This window comes from Poecilia reticulata, chromosome 20 (assembly GCF_904066995.2).
Source record: "Poecilia reticulata chromosome 20, P_reticulata-male-v2, whole genome shotgun sequence".
NCBI lineage: Eukaryota > Metazoa > Chordata > Actinopteri > Cyprinodontiformes > Poeciliidae > Poecilia > Poecilia reticulata.
This window is the reverse complement of record NC_088849.1, coordinates 25,655,394-25,681,483: the sequence shown is the minus strand read 5'-3', so window position 1 is coordinate 25,681,483 and position 26,090 is coordinate 25,655,394. Positions and strand designations below refer to the sequence as shown.

Below are 26,090 nucleotides of genomic sequence, written 5' to 3'. Positions count from 1 at the left end.
TTGTGGAAATTAGATCGTTTTATGGGAAGTTTTTCAATTTTGTAGTTGCAAAGGAGAATAAAATTAAGGCCACCAAGTTTTGAGAATAAAAAGTTAGGTATAAAATTCCAGATAGAGGATGGATTTTTAAGTAACTGTTTTGTTTTGAATGTATTATTTAAGGTTGAAAAATCAAGAAAATTGAGGCCACCAAGTTGTAATCAGTTCATTAAGACTGACTTCCTGATATAATGAATCCTATTTTTCCATATAAATCTATGAAGCATTTTATCAATGATGTCAGTTGTTTATTTACAGAAACAGACAAAGCTGGATAAGTTAAACAGGAGATGCTTCTGCTTCTGCTAACAAAATTCTTCGTTGAATTAATAAATCTCTCTTTGAAGCCAAGAACTTAGTTTCTTTTGTACATTTTCTATAATAGGGTTAAAATTCAGAGAACTTCTAGAATTTTGATCTTTGTTGATCATTATGCCGAGATAGGTGACAGATTCTTTTACAGGAATATTATAAATGGAGGACGTGTTACAATATTTAAGGGCTAAAAGTTAATTTATTAATGTTAAGGTCCAGAGACTCTGGAAAATTTATCAACTACATCAATCGCTAAAGAACCTGAGAAGCATCCTGTAAAAATAAGGTGGTATCGTCAGCTAGTTGACTAATTATAATCTTTTTATCAGCAATAGAGATACCTTTAAATGGTTGAGTTTAATGAACTCTGAAAGTAATTGAGAGCAGATCAAAAAGAGGTTTGGGGAAACTGGGCAACCTTACCTGACTCCTCGCTTTAGATCAGATCTGGGAGACGAACCAGTATGAAGCTTGACTGAACAATTAGCATTTTTATACATGGTTTGGATTGCAGCACAAAAGTAAGGGCCAAAACCAAATTTCTCTAATGATTGAAAAATAAAGTTATGTTCAATGGTGTCAAAGGCTTTACGGATATCTAAAAATAATATAAGGCACAAACCATCATGGCACAAATCTAGAGTCAATCAGATCCAACACCAGCCTGATGTTGTTGGCTAAATGTCTTTGTGTCATGAAACCAATTTGAGTTTCATCAATTATAAAGTTAAGAACACTTTTCATCCTCATCCTAGTATTTTATAGTCATTATTAAGAAGGCAGATTGGACACCAGTTATCAATCAGAAGGGTCTTTTTTAGGTTTGGGCATTAATGTCAGCAGGCCTTGACACAGAGGAAGAGTTTGGTTATGGATGCATCCTGCAAACAGCCGGTGGAGGAACGGGGCCAGTTGTTCTGCAAAGGTGATGCAGAACTCTGAAGTTATCAACTCCTGGAGATCTGTTGAGTTTTAGGTGCTTGATGGCAGACAGGACTTCTGCAGGAGATGAGGGACGATCACAGATATTCCTTTGGTCATCAATAATTGACTTAGTTTCTCTAAGATGTGTAAAGAAGTTTTCAGATTCAGATTTATTATATCGTGATCCATACAACTCACTGTAGAAACCAGAGCAATACTTTGCTATTGTTTGGGGATCATCAGTGATAAAGTTGTTAAGTTTTTGAACTGAATTGAATCGGTTCTTTCTAATTGAAAGAAATATGCAGTGTTTTGTTCCTCCAGCCATTTCCTTCTCGGTCTCACAAAAGCCCTCTCTGCTCACCTTCTGTATATTTCATTTAATTTATTTTGTTGAATGGTTTAAATCCTTTAAGTCATTTTCAGATACATTTTCAGGTAAGATTTGAGTAATTTCAGTTATTCTGGATGTTACTTTTGTTTCTTCGTCTCTCCTGGATTTAGACAGAGAGGCACCAAACTCTCTGAAATATTTAGTAACTTCAAATTTAAGGAGTTCCCAATTTCTAGAGAAATTGTTATGAATTAAGGCTTTTTTCCAGAACTGGATTATTAATAATTTGACTTTATCAATTACTAGCGCATTTTTAAGATGGAATTGTTAAGTTTCCAATAATAACTTTTGAATGTGGGAGTAATGTTAGTACAGAATGAGGCGATCAATGATATTGCTTTGTGATCGGTTAAAGGTGTTGTTAATATTCTAGGAGTGATGTGATTTTTATCTAAGCAATCAGAAACTAACCAGTAATCTATGCGAGACATTGAGGCTCATTAGACCATATATAATCTCTAGAAACTGGGTTTTTACCTCCATATATCTATGAGATTAAATTTTAGTATAAAAGAGGACGAGTTAATAGAAGAAGTATTATTAACACTCGGAGGCCATCGATCTAGGGAGCTGTTCAAAGCAACGTTGAAATCTCCACCCATTAAAAGGTTATTTTGATAACCAGAGTATAAAACTAGATTCTAATCCATCAAGTAAAAAACCTGAAATATCCATATACATTGGCAAGAAGGGCAATATTGTTGTTGACATTCAGGATTAAATGATAAAGTGGCCATTAGGATCACTGTGAGTGTAGAACTGAACCATTAAAGTTGTTTTTTAAATATTAACCCCTGCTGATCTTTCTGAGCCGTGAGAAAACCAGAACTCATTTCCCCATTGAGTTTTCCAAAAAGACGCATCATTTGCTGAACTATGTGACTCTTGGAAAAAAAAATCAGACTTTTGTTGTTTGGCAAATAAAAATAAAGCTTTGCATTTAACATTTTCTCTTAAACCCCTGGCATTTAATGAGAAGATTGAAAGGGATGATGTAGGATAAGTGGACACAGAAAACAACCTTCAGACCCTGAATGGTGAAATTTAAACCGTGAACAGAAAGTAGCTAAACTGACTCAGATGTCAGACACTAAGACTTAGAAGAAGCTTTCAGTTTGGAACAGTAGAGCTGCATTAATAACTATAAAGGAACATAAATTCAAATTGATATAAAAAGTGCTGAAATGCACAGCAAGCAGAGACTGAACTTAACAATATAGTAAATACACTTAGCAAAGCACAGTCAACCTGAATTCAATAAAAAACATATAATTAATTTGTAAACTTTGGAGTGAATTAAGATAATGTAAATGAATAGACAAACTGCCTTCAAGGATTAGAAGATAGAAAAGGATCAAATATTAAATGTGTAGGTTTTATGGTGACCAACTGAGCAGAACCTGAGATCTATGAAGGGCTTGTTGTGTCCATGAGGACAGGAATGACTTTCTGTCCAGTTGGGGACAGCGGTGACTTGATGTCTTTTCCCTCAATGATCACGAGGACTCCAGCAAAATGGGCCTTTTTTCCTTCTTTCCTGGCTGCGTCAATTAATGGCCAGTTTTTCTGGCTGAGCCTCGTCAGCTGTGGTGAGATCCTCTGAAAACCTGTTTTCCTTCAGACAGCAGGTGTTAAGCCCAGAAACGCATCCCCTGTAGCAGGAGCGCGCATCGCTCTAAGCTCTCGCATATTGACCAGAAAACGGACTGAAATATGACCAAAGAGGAAATTTTAGATATTTGAAACATTATCACGTTTCTTAGCCATGTAATCCCTAAAACGGTGGATTTTATTTCACAAATTACTTGAAATAAATACGGTTTTTACACCTTTATTGACACAGATGAGTCAAACTTTTTTCAGTTCGTGTCTGTTGTAAACGTTCTCCACAAATGGTTTGAAATTCTCTGCTTTCTCTTTTGATACCATAATAGCTTTAAAACATTACAAAACAGAGGCCCATTATGTACAACATTTTATATTATGCTTAACTTTCTAGTCTGTTAATGTAGGAGGAAATGCATTTTAATTTATGAGTCTGAAAATATTTGCAACCATCCTGTTGATATAAAACTTACAGCATTAGTTCAGAGAACAAGTGTCATTACATAGAAAAGGTGAAAACCTTTCAGCTCTTTATTTCTCCAAATTAACACAGATTTTGGCAATATGGATTTCCAGCCTGCCAAAATATGCATCCTCTCTCTATTCTCCTCAAATATTATTATAGTTATTTAAAACTTATACCAGCAGTTCATGGATCTACTCTGATTATGTAGAAAAAGTTATTTCTTTAGTATCACTATTTCAAAGATACTGAAGGAAATAAATCTGATCTGCAACCTTGCTAAATGTAAAGCATGTACAAACAATTTTTATTTTGGTTTTACATAAAAATGTAATAACTTTTTATTAACTTAAACAAAAGAATATTCATAACATTTTTATAAAACCAATTACTTCAAGTCAACATTATGTCACATATAAAAACCGCAAATGCACTGAACTGTAGTAATTAAATAAATATGTTGGTGCAAACATAACATCTATAAGCACACTGTAAAGCAGTCGCCTTGGTTTTTTCCCCAGTTGCATCTGTCACATACAATCTGTAAATAAACAAATCAAAATGGTCAAATGACATGAATAACAACATAAAGAATATTTTTAGTTCCTTATTTGTTTCCTAAAGGTGATATTAGGTTTTGTCAACGTGAAGCTTCTTCTGAATCATCAATATTTGTTTGGTAGCTCATTATTTGAGAAGGTGACATCATTCATGTTCCTGACATGTAAGGAGGTAAAATGATTCTAGGACCATAACAGCTGTGTTTAATAATGATTTTATGACTGAACTTAAAAAATTTAACAACTTTCCACTTACCTGCCTGGGTTTTTATAAATTTAATTTTAATTTATTTTTGTATATGTAATGTACAAAAATGGTTGCAACCATTTTAAACCATTGAATTTATTTTTACTGTCTTACCCTCAGATCTTCTGTGTTCTCACTGCCACAGTTTCTGCAAAGGTTCTGAACTGACTACAGAAAACAAACAACAATAATCCTCTCTATATATCTCAGTTGTCTATTCATCCCTTTTTGATAATGTATTATAAACAAATACAAGTCATAGAATCGGCACATAATTTGAACATATTAGGCACATGGTGTCTGTTTAATCACGAATTGAAGCTCATATGTATTTAATGTATTTCTGTGATTTATGTAAAATAAAGTATCACTTCACTTAATGTTTACTTTTATAATTTTCTCCAACTTAAGTGACTGAAAGCATAAAATGGCATTCAAGAAATGTAAATATATCTACATACTTATGTATGTCTTGTGAAATTTTTATTTTTGTAAATGTTAAGTTTATGAAAACACAGTAAGGAATATAATAACTATTGCTAATAAATAAAGAAATAACTTTTTCTACATAACCAGAGTAGTTCCATGAACTGCTGGCATAAGTTTTAAATCAATAGGATAATATTTGAGGAGAATAGAGAGGAGATGCATATTTGGGCAGGTTCATAATCCATGTTGCCAAAAAATGCATCCCTGTGCTATATTTGAGAAATAAAGAGTTAAAAGAGAAATAACTTTTTCTACATAACCAAAATATTTCCATGAACTGCTGGTATAAATCACCTGTTTTTCACGTGTGAAGTTTTTCAGTCTTTTTTCAAAAGATCTTCATCAGTTTATTCTCAACCATGGTTTACAGTTATAGATATAACCATACAAGATCTTAAATCTGGTATCTTCATCAATGATCACTTCATTGACTATGGAATAAATAATGTTTTGTTGTTGGCTAAATTTCATTTACACAAATGTCTCTTTTCTAAAACCGTTCCTAACTTTAGACAGTGGATGAATCATTTAAACTTATTTTATAAATCTTTATGTCTAGTAAAGTCAAAAAATGCATTTAAGTTGTTTACTTTTTTGAAACGTTTCATACTTTAATATACTGCCCTGTTGTATGTTTTTTATTTTTCATTTTGTTTTGTATCATTTATGTCTTTATTCATTTATTTATTTTATTTTTCTCTTTCCAGTTGTTGTCTGGCTCTGTTGACACTTTGTTTGTTCTGTGATCTTATAATGTTTACATTATGGTACCTTTATGGAGCTGATTCTATGTTTATATAATAATAAAATAAGAAACTTTTCATCTTATAGAAAACTAGTTGATTTAATGGGACAATCAACGGGTGTACTTATTTGTGGAGGAGACTGAAATATAAGACTTAATCCATGGCTGGACTCTTCAAAACAAATTCCCCAAACAGCTTTACAAAAAAAGAATAAAATTCTAATGTCAGAATATGGTGTTATAGATATCTGGAGGAGTTTGTATCCAACTAGCCGTGACTATACTAATTTCTCTCATGCACATACGGCATACTCTAGAATAGATTATTTCTTTACTTTTAAAAGAGATTGTCATAAGATCTGTAACTGTGAGATAGGCAACATTGACCTCTCTGATCATGCCCCCTTATTATTAACTTTAAAATTAGACGAGGACCCTAAAAATACACAATGGAGATTAAATACGAGTGACTGACCTCCAATTTACAAAACTAATCAAATTTGACAAATACTTTTTAAAAAGAAAATAACGAAGAGGTTAGTCCAGAAATAGTTTGGGATGCACTAAAAGCAGTTATGAGGGGTAAAGTTATATCTTTTTGTGTCCAAAAAAAGAGAGCAAACCAATTAAAACGATCAGAATTAAATAATGAAATAAAAGTGGTTGAGACAAAACAAGAGAATTAAAACCAGAACATAGTATTAAGCTTAAAATATTAAGAAACTTAATGCAATGTATCTCCAAGAAATATGAAAAAAGATCATCTATACTAAGCAAAGATATTATGAATTAGGTGCCAAATTTGCTAAACTCTTGGGGAGAAAATTGCAAAAACAACAAGCAGATAACATGATATACAAAATAAGGGACCCAAATTCTGAGAGGTGTGTATAAACAAAATGAAATCCAACAAGCTTTCCAAACTTACTACAAACAGTTATACACACAACCAAACTTAAAAGATGGGCAGCAAATTAAACAATTTCTTGAACAACTTAACCTACCTGTTCTGTCAGATGATCAAAATCAAAGGTTAATGGCTGACATTACAGAGCTTAAAACAAACAAATCTCCCGGCCCAGACGGATTTCCATCCGAATGGTACAAGCAATTTAAGTTAGAGTTATCACCGTTCCTCCTTCAAATTTTTAACATTGCTCTGAAAGAGGGTAAAATGCCACCAACATGGAAACAGGCTACAATATCAGTCATTCCAAAAGAAGGAAAGGATCATCTCAGCTGCAGTTCTTACAGACCTATCTCTCTTCTTAATATTGATTATAAGCTATTTACATCAATTCTCTCAAGGAGAATACAAGATATACTCCCAGAACTTATCCATACAGATCAGACCGGTTTTATCCCACAGAGACAAACCCATGATAATATACGTCGTACATTGCATATCCTGAACCACATTCAAAAAGGCCAAACACCGGCTGCAGTGATCAGCCTTGACGCTGAAAAAGCTTTCGATACAGTAAGCTGGGATTTTCTATATAAAGTACTTTCCACTCCAATTTTATTGACATAATCAGGTCATTATACACAAAACCACTTGCACGGATAAAAATCAATGGATATCTGTCAAATACCTTTGAATTAGAGCGTGGAACGAGACCAGGATGTGGACTCTCTCCTTTACTGTTTGCCCTTTACATAGAACTGTTAGCCCAACTAATACGACAAACTGAAAATATCAAAGGTATAAACATTTCTGGTGATGCACACAAGGTGGCGCTATATGCAGATGACGTGTTGGTATACATAAGCGAACCAAACACATCACTGCCTACGTTGTTTCAGAGCTTGAGCAGCTTTGGTGAATTTGCAGGATATAAACTGAATGTGAAAAAAACACAGATATTGACATTTACTTATAATCCACCAAATTCTTTGCGTACTGAATTAAAACTTAAATGGGACCAAACGGTATTGAAATACCTCTGGGTTCTTATCCCCAGAGATACAACCACTATAGCCAAGTGTAATTATGAGGATCTTCTGACCAAAGTTAGATCAGATATACAACGATGGACTGTCACCTCCTTCATGAGTTTAACCCAAAGAATTGAAGCTATCAAAATGAACCTACTACCAAGATTTATTTTCTTGTTTCAAGCCCTACCAGTAGAAATTACTAAAAAGCAATTTGTAGAGTGGGACACAATGCTTTCCAGATTCATATGGCATGGAAAAAAGCCGAGAATTAGATTTAAAACACTACAGCTTTCAAAAGAAAAAGGGGGCATGAACGTACCACATTTAAAGAACTACTTCTATTCTGCTCAAATTAAACCACTGATAAACCTATGTAATAAAAACTACAAGGCCAGATGGAAGGATATCGAATTGGCTCTATATCCAGACACCCCGTTACAGACAATCTTGGGGAATAAAGATGTAGGACAGATTAAACTCCAAAATGAAAATCCTTGGATAAGATCCCAATTAAAAATCTGGACAGATGTTAAACTGGAATATAAACTACATGATACACTAAGAACTATAAGATGGTGTGCTTACGATCCTGACTTTAAACCAAATCAAACAGACACAGGATTCCGTAGTTGGACATTTAAAGGCACATTTCTCATTAATGGATAAAGGACAAGTAAGACTTTCAAACACTTAAAACGAGTTATAACCTGGGGAAACAGGATTTTTATAAATATTTACAAATACGCCATTATCTTAATCAGGAATTTATTAGACATATAGATGAACAGGAACCAGTGCTTAAAGAAATACTAACGGCATATCAGGCCAAATCCAAAAAAGGTATTATCTCACGGTTGTATAAGGGGCTTATGAGTAAAAAAACACATTCTTCTCTATATGTGAAAACAAAATGGGAAAAGGAAAGTAAAATGGAAATACCAGAAGAAAAGGGGCATAGTTACTGCATGACAGTTTGGAGATGTACCAATTCGTACTCATGGAGAGAATTTAACTGGAAATGCTTACTTAGATTTTTTATAACACCGAAACAGAAAATCTCTCATACCAGGGGGGAGCCTAAGTGCTGGAGGCAATGTGAAAACACAGAACCCAACCACTGGCATATATTCTGGGAATGTACAATTATAAGACATTATTGGGTAGAAATACACAAAAATATGGAAAATATCTTGAATATAAAAATACCGTTTAAATTTAATATTCTTGTTCTAGGTGACACAGAATGCCGACCTAACAATGCAAAATATCTGTTTCAAATATTAATCACAGCATGTAAAAAAACTGTCACCAGACGCTGCTCCTCCCTGAACCTCCTACTGTAGAAGAATGGATAGAATGTGTTAATGAAATCTATCAGATGGAAAGATTAACATTTCTAATTCGTTATCAAATGAATAAGTTTATCATCTTGTGGTCCAAATGGATGTCATATGTCAACCAAACACAATATGCAGTAAATTGATGAGAATTTAAAAAGAAAGGCTTCATCCTTCAGGAAGTGTCTATTCTCAATATAATATACTTAGTTATATACATAAAAGAATGTCTCTCCAAAACAATACCCCCTTGTTCTCTTTTTTGTTTTACTTTGTTTGCTTTTTGTTGTTTTTTGTTTGTTTGGTATTGCTTTCATAAATGAAAATGTAAGGAGAAGAAATGTATCGGATCACAGACTGAAACTGTGCTTTTGTAATCTTGTCAATAACTCAAAAATAAAGAATAAAAAAAATCAGTTTTTATGGACGAACTGTAAGAATTTATAGTTTGAATTATCTGAGGATCTTCATGAATTTATTTATTTTCCTGAACTTGTACAGAAAGTTTTATTATTTATGATATTTTGATAAATGTAACTGAGCCACAGAGTTATTATTAAATAAATTATGATGAAAGTTTTTTTGTGTAGATTTTGTTTCACTAAAGTCGGATTCTGAAATCCAGGATCAGAGATGAAGCCGGTTTGACAAAACTCCATGTTTTCATCCAGGATCCATCAGCTGCACAAAGACCAAACCAGATTCAGGAGGAGATTTTATGTTTATACAGGTTTAAATAATTCAGGAGCATCAACAGATTTCAGATCAATGAGATCGATCACAGATTCATCGATGCTACAGTAGATAAACTGCGTTCACCAAACCAACATGTTGATGGAGGATTATGAGGAATTTAATTTTTATCATAGTCAATAAAAAAACTGCTACAATAGCAAATGATAGCGGCTCATTTAAATGTGTAATTATCCTAAACATACATTCCTAAACCATTAATAATAATAAAAATCATAATCATTATTGTCCTTTGCTCAAATAAACTTTAAACTTATAAACAAACAGTGGAAGTTAATATAACGAGTGAATCTGGCAGCAGATTAATTCATGTTACTCTTTTCTGATCCACAACTTATTTATACAGAACAAACATGAACAACAGATTATATATAAGAACATTTGCAGTTTCTGGGAAGTATGGGGTTAAAATGTTGACAACAATGTGCAAATAATTATACTAATAACTTAGAAGATTCTGAATTAGTTTTACCTACAGTTAACTTCCTGTTTGAGTTGTGATGCTTTTGTTTTGAAGGGACAATTTCTAGTTTAACTGTCAGTGTAAAAGCAGCTTAATGACAATCAAAAATACAAAAGATAAATTATAACAGAGCTTATAAAATGTATATTATTTGCAGCCACCAAGATGGAGACAAAAGGTAAATTTGTGATGTAAATAAGTATTTGTTTTAAATATTGTATTTAAAGTTAATTTCCATTGTACATATTATTTTAAGTTATATTAAATTCATCAGTAAAGTATGATATAACTAATTTGGCTGGACTTGATTATAAACCTGAGTTTCTTTATGACACATTTCTCTGATCCCCTAAAAACTGCAACGGTCTATTAAAGGCCTTTATGTCAAACTTAGAACAGAGAAACCCAACAGAACAGGAAGATATTTACACTGATGCTTTTAAAATTGATCATGTTATATTCTAACATCATAATGTTACAAAAATATTAATGGAGCCGAGTTACAATTTCATCTTCATCCATCCAAAGAGAAAAACAACATCAGATACAAAATGACAGACAGGAGGAAATAAACAGGATGGAAACCATTCAGGTCAAAGGTCATCATGATCCAGTCAGAGTCTCTTTAGACTCAAACTGCTGCAGCTTCTGAGGATCAGCAGGAAACAGAGACGATTCTCTAATTTAATAAAGATGGCTTCCACCTGCAGAGAGAAGAAAGAATCAGAGATCAGATCAGTGAGTTTCCAGCTTCTCTCCAGCAGCAGCAGTCAGTGACGCAGCACATCCAGTAGAAAGAGCAGCAGGGCCTTCAGTCGTGTTCAGAGCAGCTTCCTCTCAGCTCTCATCTTAACGTGTTGCAGTGAACACACTGAGCTCCAAGCTCACACACCTACACACACTTTCAGCATCCAGTCTGCTTCCTCTGCAGGTTCCACTCAAGTCCACAGTGGAAACAAACTGCTGAGAGCCTGAAGGTTCACTGCTGCTCCAACACTGGAGGGATGGATTTGCTGCTGCTGCTGCTGCATTTCAACACAAACTGCTGCTGATGAACAAACATCTGCTGCTGGACATCAGCTGACTGAGCAGCATGGAGGCTGTCTGTCCCTGAACACATCTGGATGAGACTGAGGACAGGAGGACACATGTCCACATGTGAGGACTGGACTGGAGCAGGAAGAGCAGCTGCTGACTAAATGAATGATGGTTTGTGAAACCAGAGTTTCCAGTGGTTTCCAGGCTGCAGTCAGACTGATCTCAGAGCTGTGACCAACATCAACCTGATCACTTGTTTCCTGTTGAACTGAGAGAACAAGCAGATCTGAGATCAGATCTGCTGCTGCCACAGTTTGATGAATGAGGACCACTGTCTCTAGACATGCTGGACGGCTGGACGCTGGAGTCCAGCTGGACGTCCTGGAGACATGGACACAGCAACAACACTCATCTTCACACCAACACAAACACAGGAACACAGCAAGCTGCTGCTGCTCTGATTGGCTGATTGCTGTCTCTGTGTCCAATCAGGAAGCCTGAACCATTCTCCTCCCACTGAGAAGCTGCAGCTTTACTGGGAACACTGGAGCTTTGATGGGAACTGGTTTAGTTCAACATGCTGACAGCAGCTGGACTCACTGATAACATTTACTTACTGAACATCCTTTACAAAACGTTTCAGCTGCTGAACGTCTGAATATTCCAGGTCGTTGTTTCTCAGGTCCAGTTGAGTCAGATGTTGGTTGGACTTCAGAGCTGAGGCCAGAGAAGAACAGCTGATCTCTGACAACCTGCAGCTCCTCAATCTGAATAAAGAATAAAAGATGTGAGCTGAAGCAACAGGATGCAGGTTAAAACTGAAATATGAACAAATTAATAATAAAAATGTAGAAAATTAATTTGACTGAATGTAAAAGAAACATGATGAACTGATGTTTAATATCTGATCCAGTAAAACTGGTTTATAGAGTCCAAACCAGCAGAACCAGAACATGTTATTATGACGTGTTGTTAGAATATTTCAGTCGGGCCTTCAGTGGTTCTGGTCGGGAATTAAAATGGACTTTAAGAACCAAAGTGAGACATTAGAGCTGTTAATGAATTGTTGTATTGATGTTTATCTCCTATTGATGGTTTATTGGTTGATTATTGGATCATGTGATGCTGCTTCATGTCTTCTTTGGTCCTGTTTAAAGTTGTCTAGAAATAAAGCTGCTCTGCTATCAGCTGTCCCTCCGTCGTCCATCCAGCTCCTTCTGTCAACGTCACAACTTCCTGCTACATCTGTCACAAACTCACAGGATTCCTGCTGCTTCACCTCAAACACTGGAGATTAGAAACAACCAAGGAAAGGAGGGAATACTTTGTTTACCTCACATTTATTCACAGCTTGGAAAATATTTACATATTATTTTCAGATAATTGACTTAAATTGATGCTGCTGTATTAAAATGTAACTGTTTCTGTTGGACTGAGCTCTAATATTTCAGTTCAGATTCATTTTAAATGTCAAACTGATTCCTGATGTTTCTACATCTGTTCATCTTTACAGGCTAATAAAGTTTGTGGTTTTATCAATGATGGTTTATTGATCATTTATGATCAGAAGGTCAGAGATGTGGATGAACATCATTATTTAGTGAATTCAGCCTCAGTCTGTCTTGGACATAAAGACATTTTATCAGATTTTATATCTGATTGTTTGTAGATATTAAGACATTTAATGATCCTAATATCAGAGTTTTATCAGCCTTTAGTCTCCAATCTGACCTTTGACCTTCTCTCTGCAGGTGTGGTTGGTGTCTGTGAAATGAACGCTGTGATTGGTTGGATGTGATGGTGGGAGGAGGAACTGCTGGTGCTTTTTGTGACAAAGTGGTTCAGTTTATGTTCACCACTTGTCCCTTATTCTTTCTCATATTTTATATTTGGTTAAAATGATTAATTTAAACATTGCAATTTTGCTTCACTTACCATCCCAGGTTTGTTTGTGTTAGCATTATGTTGCAGGATCTATCTATGTTTAGGTTAAAGTTATTATTTCTGGATTATGGATTGAATTTGTTTCAAGGTGTATTTATTTTTCTTTTTACTCACCATCATTTGTCCTTGTAGATTTGCAGGAGTATGGGAGGGGCCGGCTCAGTACTTCCTGATTAAATGGCTGGATGATGTCAGTGATTACCTTGCTGGGTTCTACCAATTAGAGGGTTTTTCCTTTATGTATTGCTTTGTTTGTTTTCCTTTAAAGTAACATTTTGAGTTATCTTGTATTATGTACTTTATTTTGCAGATAACTTCATTTTGTAGGAGATTGTAAATTGATTTGCAGTTTTGGTGATTCTCTGTCAAATCAAGCACAGGTGTGGTGCCAATTGTATATAAAAGCAGTGAGCTTTTGGATGCTCGAGGAAGAGAAGTCAGTGAAAGACTGAATAAAAAAAGTGATTTGAAGAAACTGAAACCGGTGGCTGGTACTGATTTTCTGCTCACCTCTGACCCTCATGCTTAAACTACCTTACACTTTTATAAAACACAGAAACTTTAACTGGACCAAACCATAGAAGAAGAAAGCAGACTTTACCATGAAGATCCTCAGAGTGGATCAGTAGAATATCAGCATCTGTCTGCAGTTTAGTGGCAACACAACTTTCACATCACAAACATCAGATCCACAATAAAACATGGTTTCTTACCTTAATGTTTGTATTCTGCATTCAGGATCCTGTAGTAAACCACAGAGCTCCTTCACTCCAGAATCTTTCAGGTCGTTGTCACTCAGGTCCAGTTCAGTCAGATGTTGGTTGGACTTCAGAGCTGAGGCCAGAGAAGAACAGCTGATCTCTGACAAACTGCAGCTCCACAATCTGAATAAAGAATAAAAGATGTGAGCTGAAGCAACAGGATGCAGGTTAAAACTGAAATATGAACAAATTAATGATAAAAATGTAGAAAATTAATTTGACTGAATGTAAAAGAAACATGATGAACTGATGTTTAATATCTGATCCAGTAAAACTGGTTTATAGAGTCCAAACCAGCAGAACCAGAACATGTTATTATGACGTGTTGGTAGAATATTTCAGTCGGGCCTTCAGTGGTTCTGGTCGGGATTTAAAATGGACTTTAAGAACCAAAGTGAGACATTAGAGCTGTTAATGAATTGTTGTATTGATGTTTATCTCCTATTGATGGTTTATTGGTTGATTATTGGATCATGTGATGCTGCTTCATGTCTCCTTTGGTCCTGTTTAAAGTTGTCTAGAAATAAAGCTGCTCTGCTATCAGCTGTCCCTCCGTCGTCCATCCAGCTCCTTCTGTCAACGTCACAACTTCCTGCTACATCTGTCACAAACTCACAGGATTCCTGCTGCTTCACCTCAAACACTGGAGATTAGAAACAACCAAGGAAAGGAGGGAATACTTTGTTTACCTCACATTTATTCACAGATTGGAAAATATTTACAGATTATTTCAGATAATTGACTTAAATTGATGCTGCTGTATTAAAATGTAACTGTTTCTGTTGGACTGAGCTCTAATATTTCAGTTCAGATTCATTTTAAATGTCAAACTGATTCCTGATGTTTCTACATCTGTTCATCTTTACAGGTTAATAAAGTTTGTGGTTTTATCAATGATGGTTTATTGATCATTTATGATCAGAAGGTCAGAGATGTGGATGAACATCATTATTTAGTGAATTCAGCCTCAGTCTGTCTTGGACATAAAGACATTTTATCAGATTTTATATCTGATTGTTTGTAGATATTAAGACATTTAATGATCCTAATATCAGAGTTTTATCAGCCTTTAGTCTCCAATCTGACCTTTGACCTTCTCTCTGCAGGTGTGGTTGGTGTCTGTGAAATGAACGCTGTGATTGGTTGGATGTGATGGTGGGAGGAGGAACTGCTGGTGCTTTTTGTGACAAAGTGGTTCAGTTTATGTTCACCACTTGTCCCTTATTCTTTCTCATATTTTATATTTGGTTAAAATGATTAATTTAAACATTGCAATTTTGCTTCACTTACCATCCCAGGTTTGTTTGTGTTAGCATTATGTTGCAGGATCTATCTATGTTTAGGTTAAAGTTATTATTTCTGGATTATGGATTGAATTTGTTTCAAGGTGTATTTATTTTTCTTTTTACTCACCATCATTTGTCCTTGTAGATTTGCAGGAGTATGGGAGGGGCCGGCTCAGTACTTCCTGATTAAATGGCTGGATGATGTCAGTGATTACCTTGCTGGGTTCTACCAATTAGAGGGTTTTTCCTTTATGTATTGCTTTGTTTGTTTTCCTTTAAAGTAACATTTTGAGTTATCTTGTATTATGTAATTTATTTTGCAGATAACTTCATTTTGTAGGAGATTGTAAATTGATTTGCAGTTTTGGTGATTCTCTGTCAAATCAAGCACAGGTGTGGTGCCAATTGTATATAAAAGCAGTGAGCTTTTGGATGCTCGAGGAAGAGAAGTCAGTGAAAGACTGAATAAAAAAAGTGATTTGAAGAAACTGAAACCGGTGGCTGGTACTGATTTTCTGCTCACCTCTGACCCTCATGCTTAAACTACCTTACACTTTTATAAAACACAGAAACTTTAACTGGACCAAACCATAGAAGAAGAAAGCAGACTTTACCATGAAGATCCTCAGAGTGGATCAGTAGAATATCAGCATCTGTCTGCAGTTTAGTGGCAACACAACTTTCACACCACAAACATCAGATCCAGAATAAAACATGGTTTCTTACTCTAATGTTTGTATTCTGCATTCAGGATCCTGCAGTAAACCACAGAGCTCCTTCACTCCAGAATCTTTCAGGTCGTTTCCTCCCAGGTTCAGTTCAGTCAGATGTTGGTTGGACTTCAGAGCTGAGGCCAGAGAAGAACAGCTGATCTCTGACAACCTGCAGCTCCTCAATCTGAATAAGAATAAAAGATGTGAGCTGAAGCAACAGGATGCAGGTTAAAACTGAAATATGAACAAATTAATAATAAAAATGTAGAAAATTAATTTGACTGAATGTAAAAGAAACATGATGAACTGATGTTTAATATCTGATCCAGTAAAACTGGTTTATAGAGTCCAAACCAGCAGAACCAGAACATGTTATTATGACGTGTTGTTAGAATATTTCAGTCGGGCCTTCAGTGGTTCTGGTCGGGAATTTCAGCTCTAATATTTCAGTTCAGATTCATTTTAAATGTCAAACTGATTCCTGATGTTTCTACATCTGTTCATCTTTACAACTTACCGTATTTTCCGCACTATAAGGCGCACCTTCAATGGCCTATTTTAAACCTTTTTTCATATATAAGGCGCATAGAATAGACGGTACAGGAGAGGCTGGAGTTACGTTATGCATCCACTAGATGGAGCTGCACTAAAGTGAATGTCAACAAAACAGCCCAACTCCGGTCGGCGAGGAGAGCCTTCCTGGGCCGGGGCGTGGCCGGACGATGGTCACCCTTCTCCGTTCGCGCACAGCAAGTTGGTGGAGAACTTGGTGCTAAATGACCTGCAGATGACCTGATTATAGACGGTCGGTAAGTAGATAGGTTAGTCAAACTTTATTAACAAAACAGCGTTCTGACAACTATCCCAGCATGCACCACACGCTTCTTCTACGGGCGAAAATGAAGTCGGCGGCTGCTTACCGTAGTTCTTAGACCTGTTGTGGCTCAATACTGGTCCATATGTAAGGCTCACCGGATTTTAAGGCGTACTGTCGGCTTTTGAGGAATTTGAAGGTTTTGAGGTGCGCCTTATAGTGCAGAAAATACGGTAATAAAGTTTGTGATTTTATCAATGATGGTTTATTGATCATTTATAATCAGAATGTCAGAGATGTGGATGAACATCATTATTTAGTGAATTCAGCCTCAGTCTGTCTTGGACATAAAGACATTTGATCAGATTTTAGATCTGATTGTTTGTAGATATTAAGACATTTAATGATCCTAATATCAGAGTTTTATCAGCCTTTAGTCTCCAATCTGACCTTTGACCTTCTCTCTGCAGGTGTGGTTGGTGTCTGTGAAATGAAGGCTGTGATTGGTTGGATGTGATGGTGGGAGGAGGAACTGCTGGTGCTTTTATAAAACACAGAAACTTTAACTGGACCAAACCATAGAAGAAGAAAGCAGACTTTACCATGAAGATCCTCAGAGTGGATCAGTAGAATATCAGCATCTGTCTGCAGTTTAGTGGCAACACAACTTTCACATCACAAACATCAGATCCACAATAAAACATGGTTTCTTACTCTAATCGTTGTATTCTGCATTCAGGATCCTGTAGTAAACCACAGAGCTCCTTCACTCCAGAATCTTTCAGGTCGTTGTAGCTCAGGTCCAGTTCAGTCAGATGTTGGTTGGACTTCAGAGCTGAGGCCAGAGAAGAACAGCTGATCTCTGACAACCTGCAGCTCCTCAATCTGAATAAAGAATAAAAGATGTGAGCTGAAGCAACAGGATGCAGGTTAAAACTGAAATATGAACAAATAAATAATAAAAATGTAGAAAATTAATTTCACTGAATGTAAAAGAAACATGATGAACTGATGTTTAATATCTGATCCAGTAAAACTGGTTTATAGAGTCCAAACCAGCAGAACCAGAACATGTTATTATGACGTGTTGTTAGAATATTTCAGTCGGGCCTTCAGTGGTTCTGGTCGGGAATAAAAATTGACTTTAAATATTAAAATAGTTTCATATCAGAATCAAAGTGAAGGTTGTTTTATATCAGGTATCTGGTAGAAACCTATGACTCTGTTGATCCACCAGGTGGCGCTGCTCTGCTGGTGATCAGGTTCTCAGTTCTTTGTTCTAAAGTCAAAGTATTTACTGAACTATGGGGACAGTAAATACTTGGAGAACTTATTCTGGTTCGGTCCAGACCAAGGATCTTCACCTCAAGGCCTCGATGGCCGGCGTCCTGCAACCTTCAAACCCCTCAGTCCCATCATGAGGTCAAAGTTCAGCAGGACTCTGGAGAACCTGACTGCGTCCTGAACGACAATTCATCACTTCATTCAGGTGTTGAAGCAGAAACATCTAAAGGCTGCAGGACACCAAACCTGGAGGCCTGGATTTGAAGAGTCCTGGTCTAGAAGCTGCTATGCTGCCTTCTGGCTACCTGCATGTTGCCATGACAACAGCTGAGCCAATCACCAACAAGCAGACGTTGTGGTCCATCTATCTGGTGACATCCCAGCAGAGGATGGACAGCAGAGACAGAGGACAGCTGGAGACGAGGACCAGATGTTTGCTGCAGTGAGACACAGGCCTCCTTTACCACTGATCACATCTGATCATTATTGATCATCAGAAACACGATGGATTAACTCTGAATCAGCTCTAAAGTTTCTGATCAGTGACCTGATGAAGCGTCTCTGAGGCTCCAACCGACTGACAGACTGAAGAGACGGTTCTTCTCTGACCCGGTCCAACAGAACCACAGCTTCAGGACAAAGCTGAGCTGGAGGAACCGGCTGCTGCTGCCAGTTTTTATTCATGTTATAGTTTCTGGTTATAAAACATAACTGGTCTGGTTCTGGTTTTACTCTGGAGGAACTTTTCATTATTAATGTGAAGAAGAAAAGAGAAATAAATCAATCTGATCATCTGAATCATTTCAGAACAAACTGAAACATCTCCATCATTAATTATCATCATTTGACTTTAACTTATTTTTGTTCATCAGACCAAAACATTTTAAAGTGAAAAATAAAGATCAATATTCTCAAAGTCTGAAAAAGAAAATAATTCATTTACAAAGCAAAAAATTTTATAAATTATATTCTGACATTTTGAGAGCAGATTGTTTTTAAAGAAAACAGAATAAATGTGAAGATAAATAAATATTAAAGTATCAATGAAATATTTTTTAGGATAAATAGAGAAAACAAACCTCAGACTCTTCACTTTACTGACTGAACTCTGCAGGATCTCAAACACATGATTCAGTACAGAGTGTGTTCTGGTTCCATCTATGTGGATCTGATTGATTTCCAGTTCAGTCAGATGTTGGTTGGACTTCAGAGCAGAAGCCACAACTTCACATTCAGCCTTTCTGAGTTTACAGCCACCAAGTCTGTGATTAGAGAAGAAATAAAGTCAGTTCTGATTAAACCAGATAATCTATATAAACACATATGATAACATTGATATCATCTGATGAACATCTGGTCTTCACATCAATTTACTGAGTTTGATCATTTCATAATTAACATCCTGGTTCTGGTTGTGTTCAAAGGTCCATTTAATAGAGAAGCTGAGCAACAGGTTCAAATAGTTCAGGCTTCATGTTCTCAGAACAACTGAAGGTTTTAGCGGCGGCCATCTTGGCTGCCTGTTAGCAAACCTCCCTGTTTCTTCATGCTGAGCTCTGACTGCTGCAGCAACAATCTGGATCAGAAGCTCTTCATCACATGACTTTAAACAGGATTTTCATTGGAAGATGAAGGACGGATGAAACCAGTGGAGCTGATATCCTAACAGACCCAACATGGTGGAGCGGATGGTGATGATCAGAAAATAGTTTCTATTCATCCATTTTCTAGACAAATTCAGCTTCTCTAGTTTGTCTGTGGCTCATTACAGCTGCTGTAGTTTCTGAACGATCAATAAACGACAGAATTGGACTAATTACCTTGTTCATTTGTGAGTATTAGTCATTCACAACATCAAATGCGACAAATATATATCACTAAGTGTTAAACACAATGGCTCCTACTGTGATAATTATATTTAATTACATTAATTGCCTAATATAATAGTTCCTCTGTTGAAAATGAGGCTCTAACATTCACAAATGACATTGAAATAAAATCTAGTCCAACATCTGGTTTGATTCTTCTGGATCCTGTTGGAGGAAAAATATCCCAACTTCACAAGATTTTAACTCAACTCTTCGGTTCCTCCTATCAGTCTGTAACTTCTCATATTGAGGTCAAAGTTCTGATCTGCCATAACTGATTGATACCTGCTGGCCTCAGGTTTACAACCAGCTTCTGACTGAGAAACCAGTAACCTCCTCCCAGTGTCAGAATCTCACTGAGGAAGAAACTGCATCAGGTTTCTATCACTTCCATATGTCTGCAATAACTGATGTATATGTATAGAGTTTAATTTACAGTTTCTGTGGGTGAGTTGTAGATCTCAGCCGGCTGGTGAGAGAAAAAGTCGATCCTGGTCTCCAACAGTTTGGTCAGCTGCTCTAGAGTGTTGACGCTCATGTCTCTCCAGGTCTTTATGGACATTAACAGATTCATAAAGGCTGCAGATGAAGAGTTGATGAGGAAAATGGCTCCAGCTCTGGAAGCAGATTCTCAGACCTTTGGGAGGATCCGACAGAAACCAGGACTCCTCCAGAAATTACTTTTTATGACAGCAGACAACAATCACTAATTTATTTATTTAACCTTCATTTCACCAGGAAAATCCCACTGATATTGAAAATCTGTTTTGCAAGAGAATCCTGACCAAGACTGGCAGCAGACAGAGGTTACAGAACAATCCATTCATGTGCCTCTCATTTATAAACTCAGAGGAACCTAGTGGGCAGAAGAAAAGTCAGTTCACAAAGTTTCTAACTAGATTAAAGGGCAACAACTTTGATGCAGGAGTTTATTTTAATGGTCCAAGTTTCCATCAAACCTAAACAGAGATTTAAAAGAAAAGATCCAAAGATCCAAAGATGTGAATTATGGGGAAGCGGCTCAATGAGTGAAAGTTAAAAATGTGTCTCTGATTAATTGGATCTTTCAGAAAAACAGTTTTATAGAATTCAGTACATGGAGACTGATAAAAAGTGGAATATGTTTAAAAACCTCTAAACATTAAAAACTGCGGCAATGCTGTCCTGGAGCAGGTGAATGTTTAGATGATTGAAATCGTTCAAAGAATGAAGGAAGTAAAGACCAAAAACGACCAGAAGCAATTTGAGCTACGAAAAAGAAACAGAGTAACAATGAATCATTGAATGCTGCATTCACACAGCATTCATTGATTAATTGTGTGAATGAATACAATGAAGACATCTGGACCAGTTTTTTCAGTAATGTTGCTTTTTCAAATCCAGTAAACAGACTAAAGTTACTTCTACGTGTCTTGGGGAGCGACCGCCGTTTCTATGCGACAGTATCAGCAGCGACACAAACGTAAACAATGGAGGGAGATGCACATTTTGTTTTTGGAAAATCAGGAACTATTGAGTTTCTGTCACCAAGTTCGATTATTATAAGGGACTTTGGGCTTGTTTTTTCTAAAGTTGCTTGCAAATTTATTGAGTCGCGTTTTTTTGGGTTTGTTTCTGAACATGAAGTTCTTCATTTGGGTTTGGAAATAAGCAAAGACACAGTAAACCCCAGAATTTGTCTGACATCCAGTTAGTTTTAGTCAGACTCTCCCTGTCCATCCTTTCCCAGATGATCCGTCCTGCTGTGTCTTTGTTAATGTCAAGTTAAAATATTTGCTGTGACTGACGTCGAGCTTCATGTTGCACTCCAGAAAACTACAAACATCGAGACTAATATGAACAGAAATAAATGTGAAAACAACCATGAATGAACTAAAATCATATTTAGAGTTTCCAGACAATAGAGGAAAACACAAAGATTATACAGTTTTTTATGTTGTTGTAACCATTAAACAATCTGCTCTTCAGTTCAACCTTATTAATGTAGACACATTGTTGATGTTACTATTATAAAATAACTTGCAATTAAGTTTTGTCAAAGCTAAATGTAATTCTCACAGGTGGTGGAGCGTTGTTAGCAGCTCTTGAAAGTAACTAAAAAATTTACTTTTAATGTAACTTAGTTACTTTCCAAATCAGGTGATCAGTAATCTAAATAAGTTACTTTTTCAAGGAGTAATCAGTAATCTGATTAAAATTACTTTTTCAAAGTATCTATGCCATCACTGGTCTGGACTCACCGAGCCTTTTTGCAGTTCTTCACAGCTGGAACCAGTCTCAGTCGACCCCATTCTGATGTGTTGTACTTCTCCAGCTCCAACTCATCCAGAACCTCTGACATCTGCAGCATGAAGGCCAAAGTTGAACACTGGATCTCTGATAGTTTATTCCCTGATTTCAGGAGCTGCTGGATCTCCTGAAAAACTGAGAGGTCGTTCATCTCCACCAGACAGTGGAAGATGTTGATGCTTCTGTCAGGAGAGATTCCATCAGAGTTCATCTTCTTCAGATTGTTGATGATTCTGTGGATGGTTTCTGGACTGATCTCTGTCTGACCCAGCAGGCCTCCTAACAGACTCTGGTTGGACTCCAGAGTGAGGCCATGAAGGAAACGAACAAACAGGTCCAGGTGGCCATTTATACTGCTGAGGGATTTAGACATAACTCTCTTCATGAAATCCTCCAGAGATGTTTCACTGTAATTTTCTCCCAGGAACTTCTCCACCACTTCTGTATTCCTGCTGGTGAAACAGTGGAACATGTAAACTGCAGCCAGAAACTCCTGGATGCTCAGATGAACAAAGCAATAAAATGGTTTCTGGAAGATCACACTCTCTCTTTTGAAGATCTCTGTACAAACTCCTGAGTACACTGAGGCCTCTGTGACATCCAGACCACACTGCTCCAGATCTTCTTGGTAGAACATGATGTTTCCTTTCTCCAGATGTTCAAACGCCAGCCTCCCCAGGTTCAGAAGAACTTCCCTGTCAGCCTCCATCAGCTCCTGTGGACTTGTCTCATGTCCTCCATGGTACTTGTTCTTCTTCCTCTTTGTCTGGACCAGCAAGAAGTGTGAGTACATGTCAGTCATGGTCTTGGGCAGTTCTCCTCTCTGCTCTGAGGTCAACATGTTCTCCAGAACCATGGCAGTGATCCAGCAGAAGACTGGGATTCCACACATGATAAGGAGGCTCCTGGAGGTCTGGATGTGGGAGATGATTCTGCTGGACAGCTCTTCATCACTGAACCTCCTCCTGAAGTACTCCTCCTTCTGGGCGTCGGTGAAGCCTCGTACTTCTGTTACCCTGGAAACACATGAAGGAGGGATCTGATTGGCCGCTGCAGGTCTGGTAGTTATCCAGATGAGAGCCAAGGGAAGCAGGTTCCCCTTGATCAGGTTTGTCAGCAGAACGTTGACTGATGATTTCTGTGTGACGTCAGAAACCAGCTGCCTGCTGTTGAAGTCCAGTGAAAGTCTGCTTTCATCCAGGCCATCAAAGATGAAGAGCAGTTTGCAGCCAGTCAGCTGCTCTGCTGGGAGCTTCTGGAGTGTTGGATGGAAAACATGGAGCAGCGAGAGAAGACTGTGCTGCTGATCTCTGATCAGGTTCAGCTCCCTGAACGACAGCAGAACCACCACACTGACATCCTGGTTCTCCAAGCCCTCAGCCCAGTCCAGAGTGAACTTCTGCACTGAGAAGGTTTTTCCAACACCAGCGACGCCGTTGGTCAGAACCACTCTGATGGCTCCATGTTGGCCAGGGAAGGATTTAAAAATGTCATGGCACCTGATTGGAGAGTCATGGAGGTTCTGGATCTTGGAAGCTCTCTCCAGCTGCTTCACCTCATGTTGGGTATTAACCTCTTCACTCCATCCCTCTGTGATGTAGAGATCAGTGTATATCCTATTGAGGAGGGTTCTACTTCCTGTTACATCACTTCCTTCAGTCACACATTCACATCTCCTCCTCAGACTGATCTTATGTTCCTCTAAAACCTCCTGCAGACCAACATCTGCTGAAACAGAAGAAACAACTGAATTAAAAATGTGACTGTGTTTAAGTTGGAACAAAACCATTTGGATCAGATTAGAAAGTTTTATACGGTCTCTGACGTCACATGACCTGAAGATAAATGATCGGATCCATTCTCTGAAACAGAATGTTGTTCTGTTGTCAGACAGAATATTTCTGACTTTGTTTTGTGACCAGAATTTGTTCTGTCAGGATCTGATTCACAAAGCAGATCAGAAAAAAATCTTACAGAAACATGTTCATCAAATGCTTTAATGAACATGAACTCTTCCTCATCATGTCACCATGTCCTCATTTTACTGTTTCTATCTGAGCTTCTCCCACAAACAGCAGCTGCAGATACAGAGAAAAAGAATAATGTTTTCTCCTTTTCTAGCCAAAATGAGGGAAATCTAGAGAAAAACATTTTATCTGCCAAAGAAACATGTTTGTTTATTTGATGAACATTTAAAAAGTTTTGTCGCTATCAGATCTCTGGATCGGATGTTTTTAAAGAAACATTATAGTTTGAAAATGACATGGATTTGATTTGGTCCCTTAGAGGTAAACAACAAATTGTTATAATTATTACATAAATTACATGGAAATATATAAACTCTAATCTGTGCCATATTATCAGATTAAATAAAGGTTTCTATTTCAGACTTTCCTTCCCTCTTTCTGTAAAAGCAGCAGGTTGCTTTTTCCACCTTCTTGTCTCCATGCACTGTAGGAGCCAAATATGTGATATATTCCCTCTTTGGTCACTAGGTGGCGCTGTAGGCTCAACAATCTGAGTCAGGGACAACAGGTAGCAGGCAGGTGTTGAACTCAGAAGAGAAACAAGTTTTTTTGAGCGCTGTGTGATCACTGTTGTTGTTTCCTTTTGGAGTTACTGATTCTGTACTATTCATCTAGTCAGAGTTGAATAAAGAGGCGAATCCTGGGACTGACTTTTACACATCATAACAGGTTAAGGTTGCCACCTTTCAGAAAGTAAAATAAGGGTCGCTCCCCGTGGCGCGTCATCCTACTGTCATGGGGCCGCTGCAGTGATAGTGATAGCTCTTTTTAAAAAAGTGATCCATAGAGCAATCGTTCATACTTAGAGTACTCCAAAATTGTACTCCAATCAAAGTAGTATACCTTAAACATGTCTAATTAAGCAAGTGTAAAAAGTATTTGGTAAACTGTTACTGAGTAACAGTTTACATCTGATTTAATAACCACAATGTGTCCTCAGACAGCCTAAAGTATAAAAGTTATGTGAAAACTCTGGTGTTGTAAAGAGTATTACTAAAATACTTATACAAATAAATAGTTAGGCTTGGAGGCTGGTTCTAAACGAAATTTACCACAAGAGTAAGGATAGCCAGTGTTATTTCACGGGGACACTTAAAAAAGAATGAAACGGAAAAACAGAGCAATATTTCATCATTTGATATAATAAATAAGCCAAAGAGCCACTTGTGTCTCCAGAGATTCAGGTTGCAGATCCTGATCTAGTAAATGGAAACTATGATCCTATACAGCAGCTAAAAGTGCAGCACTATTATTTTTAATTCATTGTTAAAGTAAAATTGAGAAGATTAAAAAAAAATCCACCTCTGAATATTAACAAAAGACATTTATTTAGCATAATTTCTTCTGCACCCCTTTGGCCCCCATCTAGAACCGCACCTGGGCTGCAGCTCTGTGTCTGACATTAATACATTAAAGGTCCACTGAACACTGAATTAATAAAATATGTCAACATTTCTTAATAAATAAACAGAAAACCTGAACAAACCTTTTAAAGTAGGAAATATTTACATATTTACTGTCTACTACCACTTTACTCAAATCTAACTCTTTAAGTAGTTCACATTCATCAATCTGTTCTTGACATGATGGTGGAACCACTTATTGCTGTATTTACCCTTATAGTGACATAATGAATTCATAAGATCAAATAAAAACAGGGCATACAAATATCGGCAGCTCATAATTTGCTGTGCCAAAAAATTAATCCCCTGCTAACTCAGCCAAATAAAGAGTGAAGAGGGATTTCACTTTTCTACGTAATCAGAGTAGCTCTATGAACTGCTGGTATGA

At 36.9% G+C, this 26,090-nt stretch overlaps 2 protein-coding genes across 11 annotated transcripts in view; both read right to left on the bottom strand.

Annotated features, from left to right (window-relative positions):
- Positions 1 to 26,090, bottom strand: part of LOC103457032 (NACHT, LRR and PYD domains-containing protein 12-like) — a 57,367-nt gene that overhangs the window by 27,025 nt on the left and 4,252 nt on the right. The window contains exons 4-10 of one of the 10 annotated variants that reach the window (XM_081601847.1): positions 22,224 to 24,000; positions 19,195 to 19,377; positions 17,546 to 17,716; positions 16,031 to 16,201; positions 13,971 to 14,141; positions 11,931 to 12,080; positions 9,762 to 10,979 (exon numbers count right to left, since the gene is read on the bottom strand). In XM_081601847.1, coding sequence (XP_081457973.1) covers positions 10,955 to 10,979; positions 11,931 to 12,080; positions 13,971 to 14,141; positions 16,031 to 16,201; positions 17,546 to 17,716; positions 19,195 to 19,377; positions 22,224 to 24,000 — 2,648 coding nt within the window. In that variant the 3' untranslated portion in view covers positions 9,762 to 10,954. The other 9 variants (XM_081601846.1, XM_081601848.1, XM_081601849.1 and 6 more) reach the window with 9 other exon arrangements.
- The window catches only part of LOC103457031 (NACHT, LRR and PYD domains-containing protein 12-like), an 84,569-nt gene that overhangs the window by 54,240 nt on the left and 4,239 nt on the right, over positions 1 to 26,090 (bottom strand). The gene's annotated exons all lie outside the window — the stretch shown is intronic.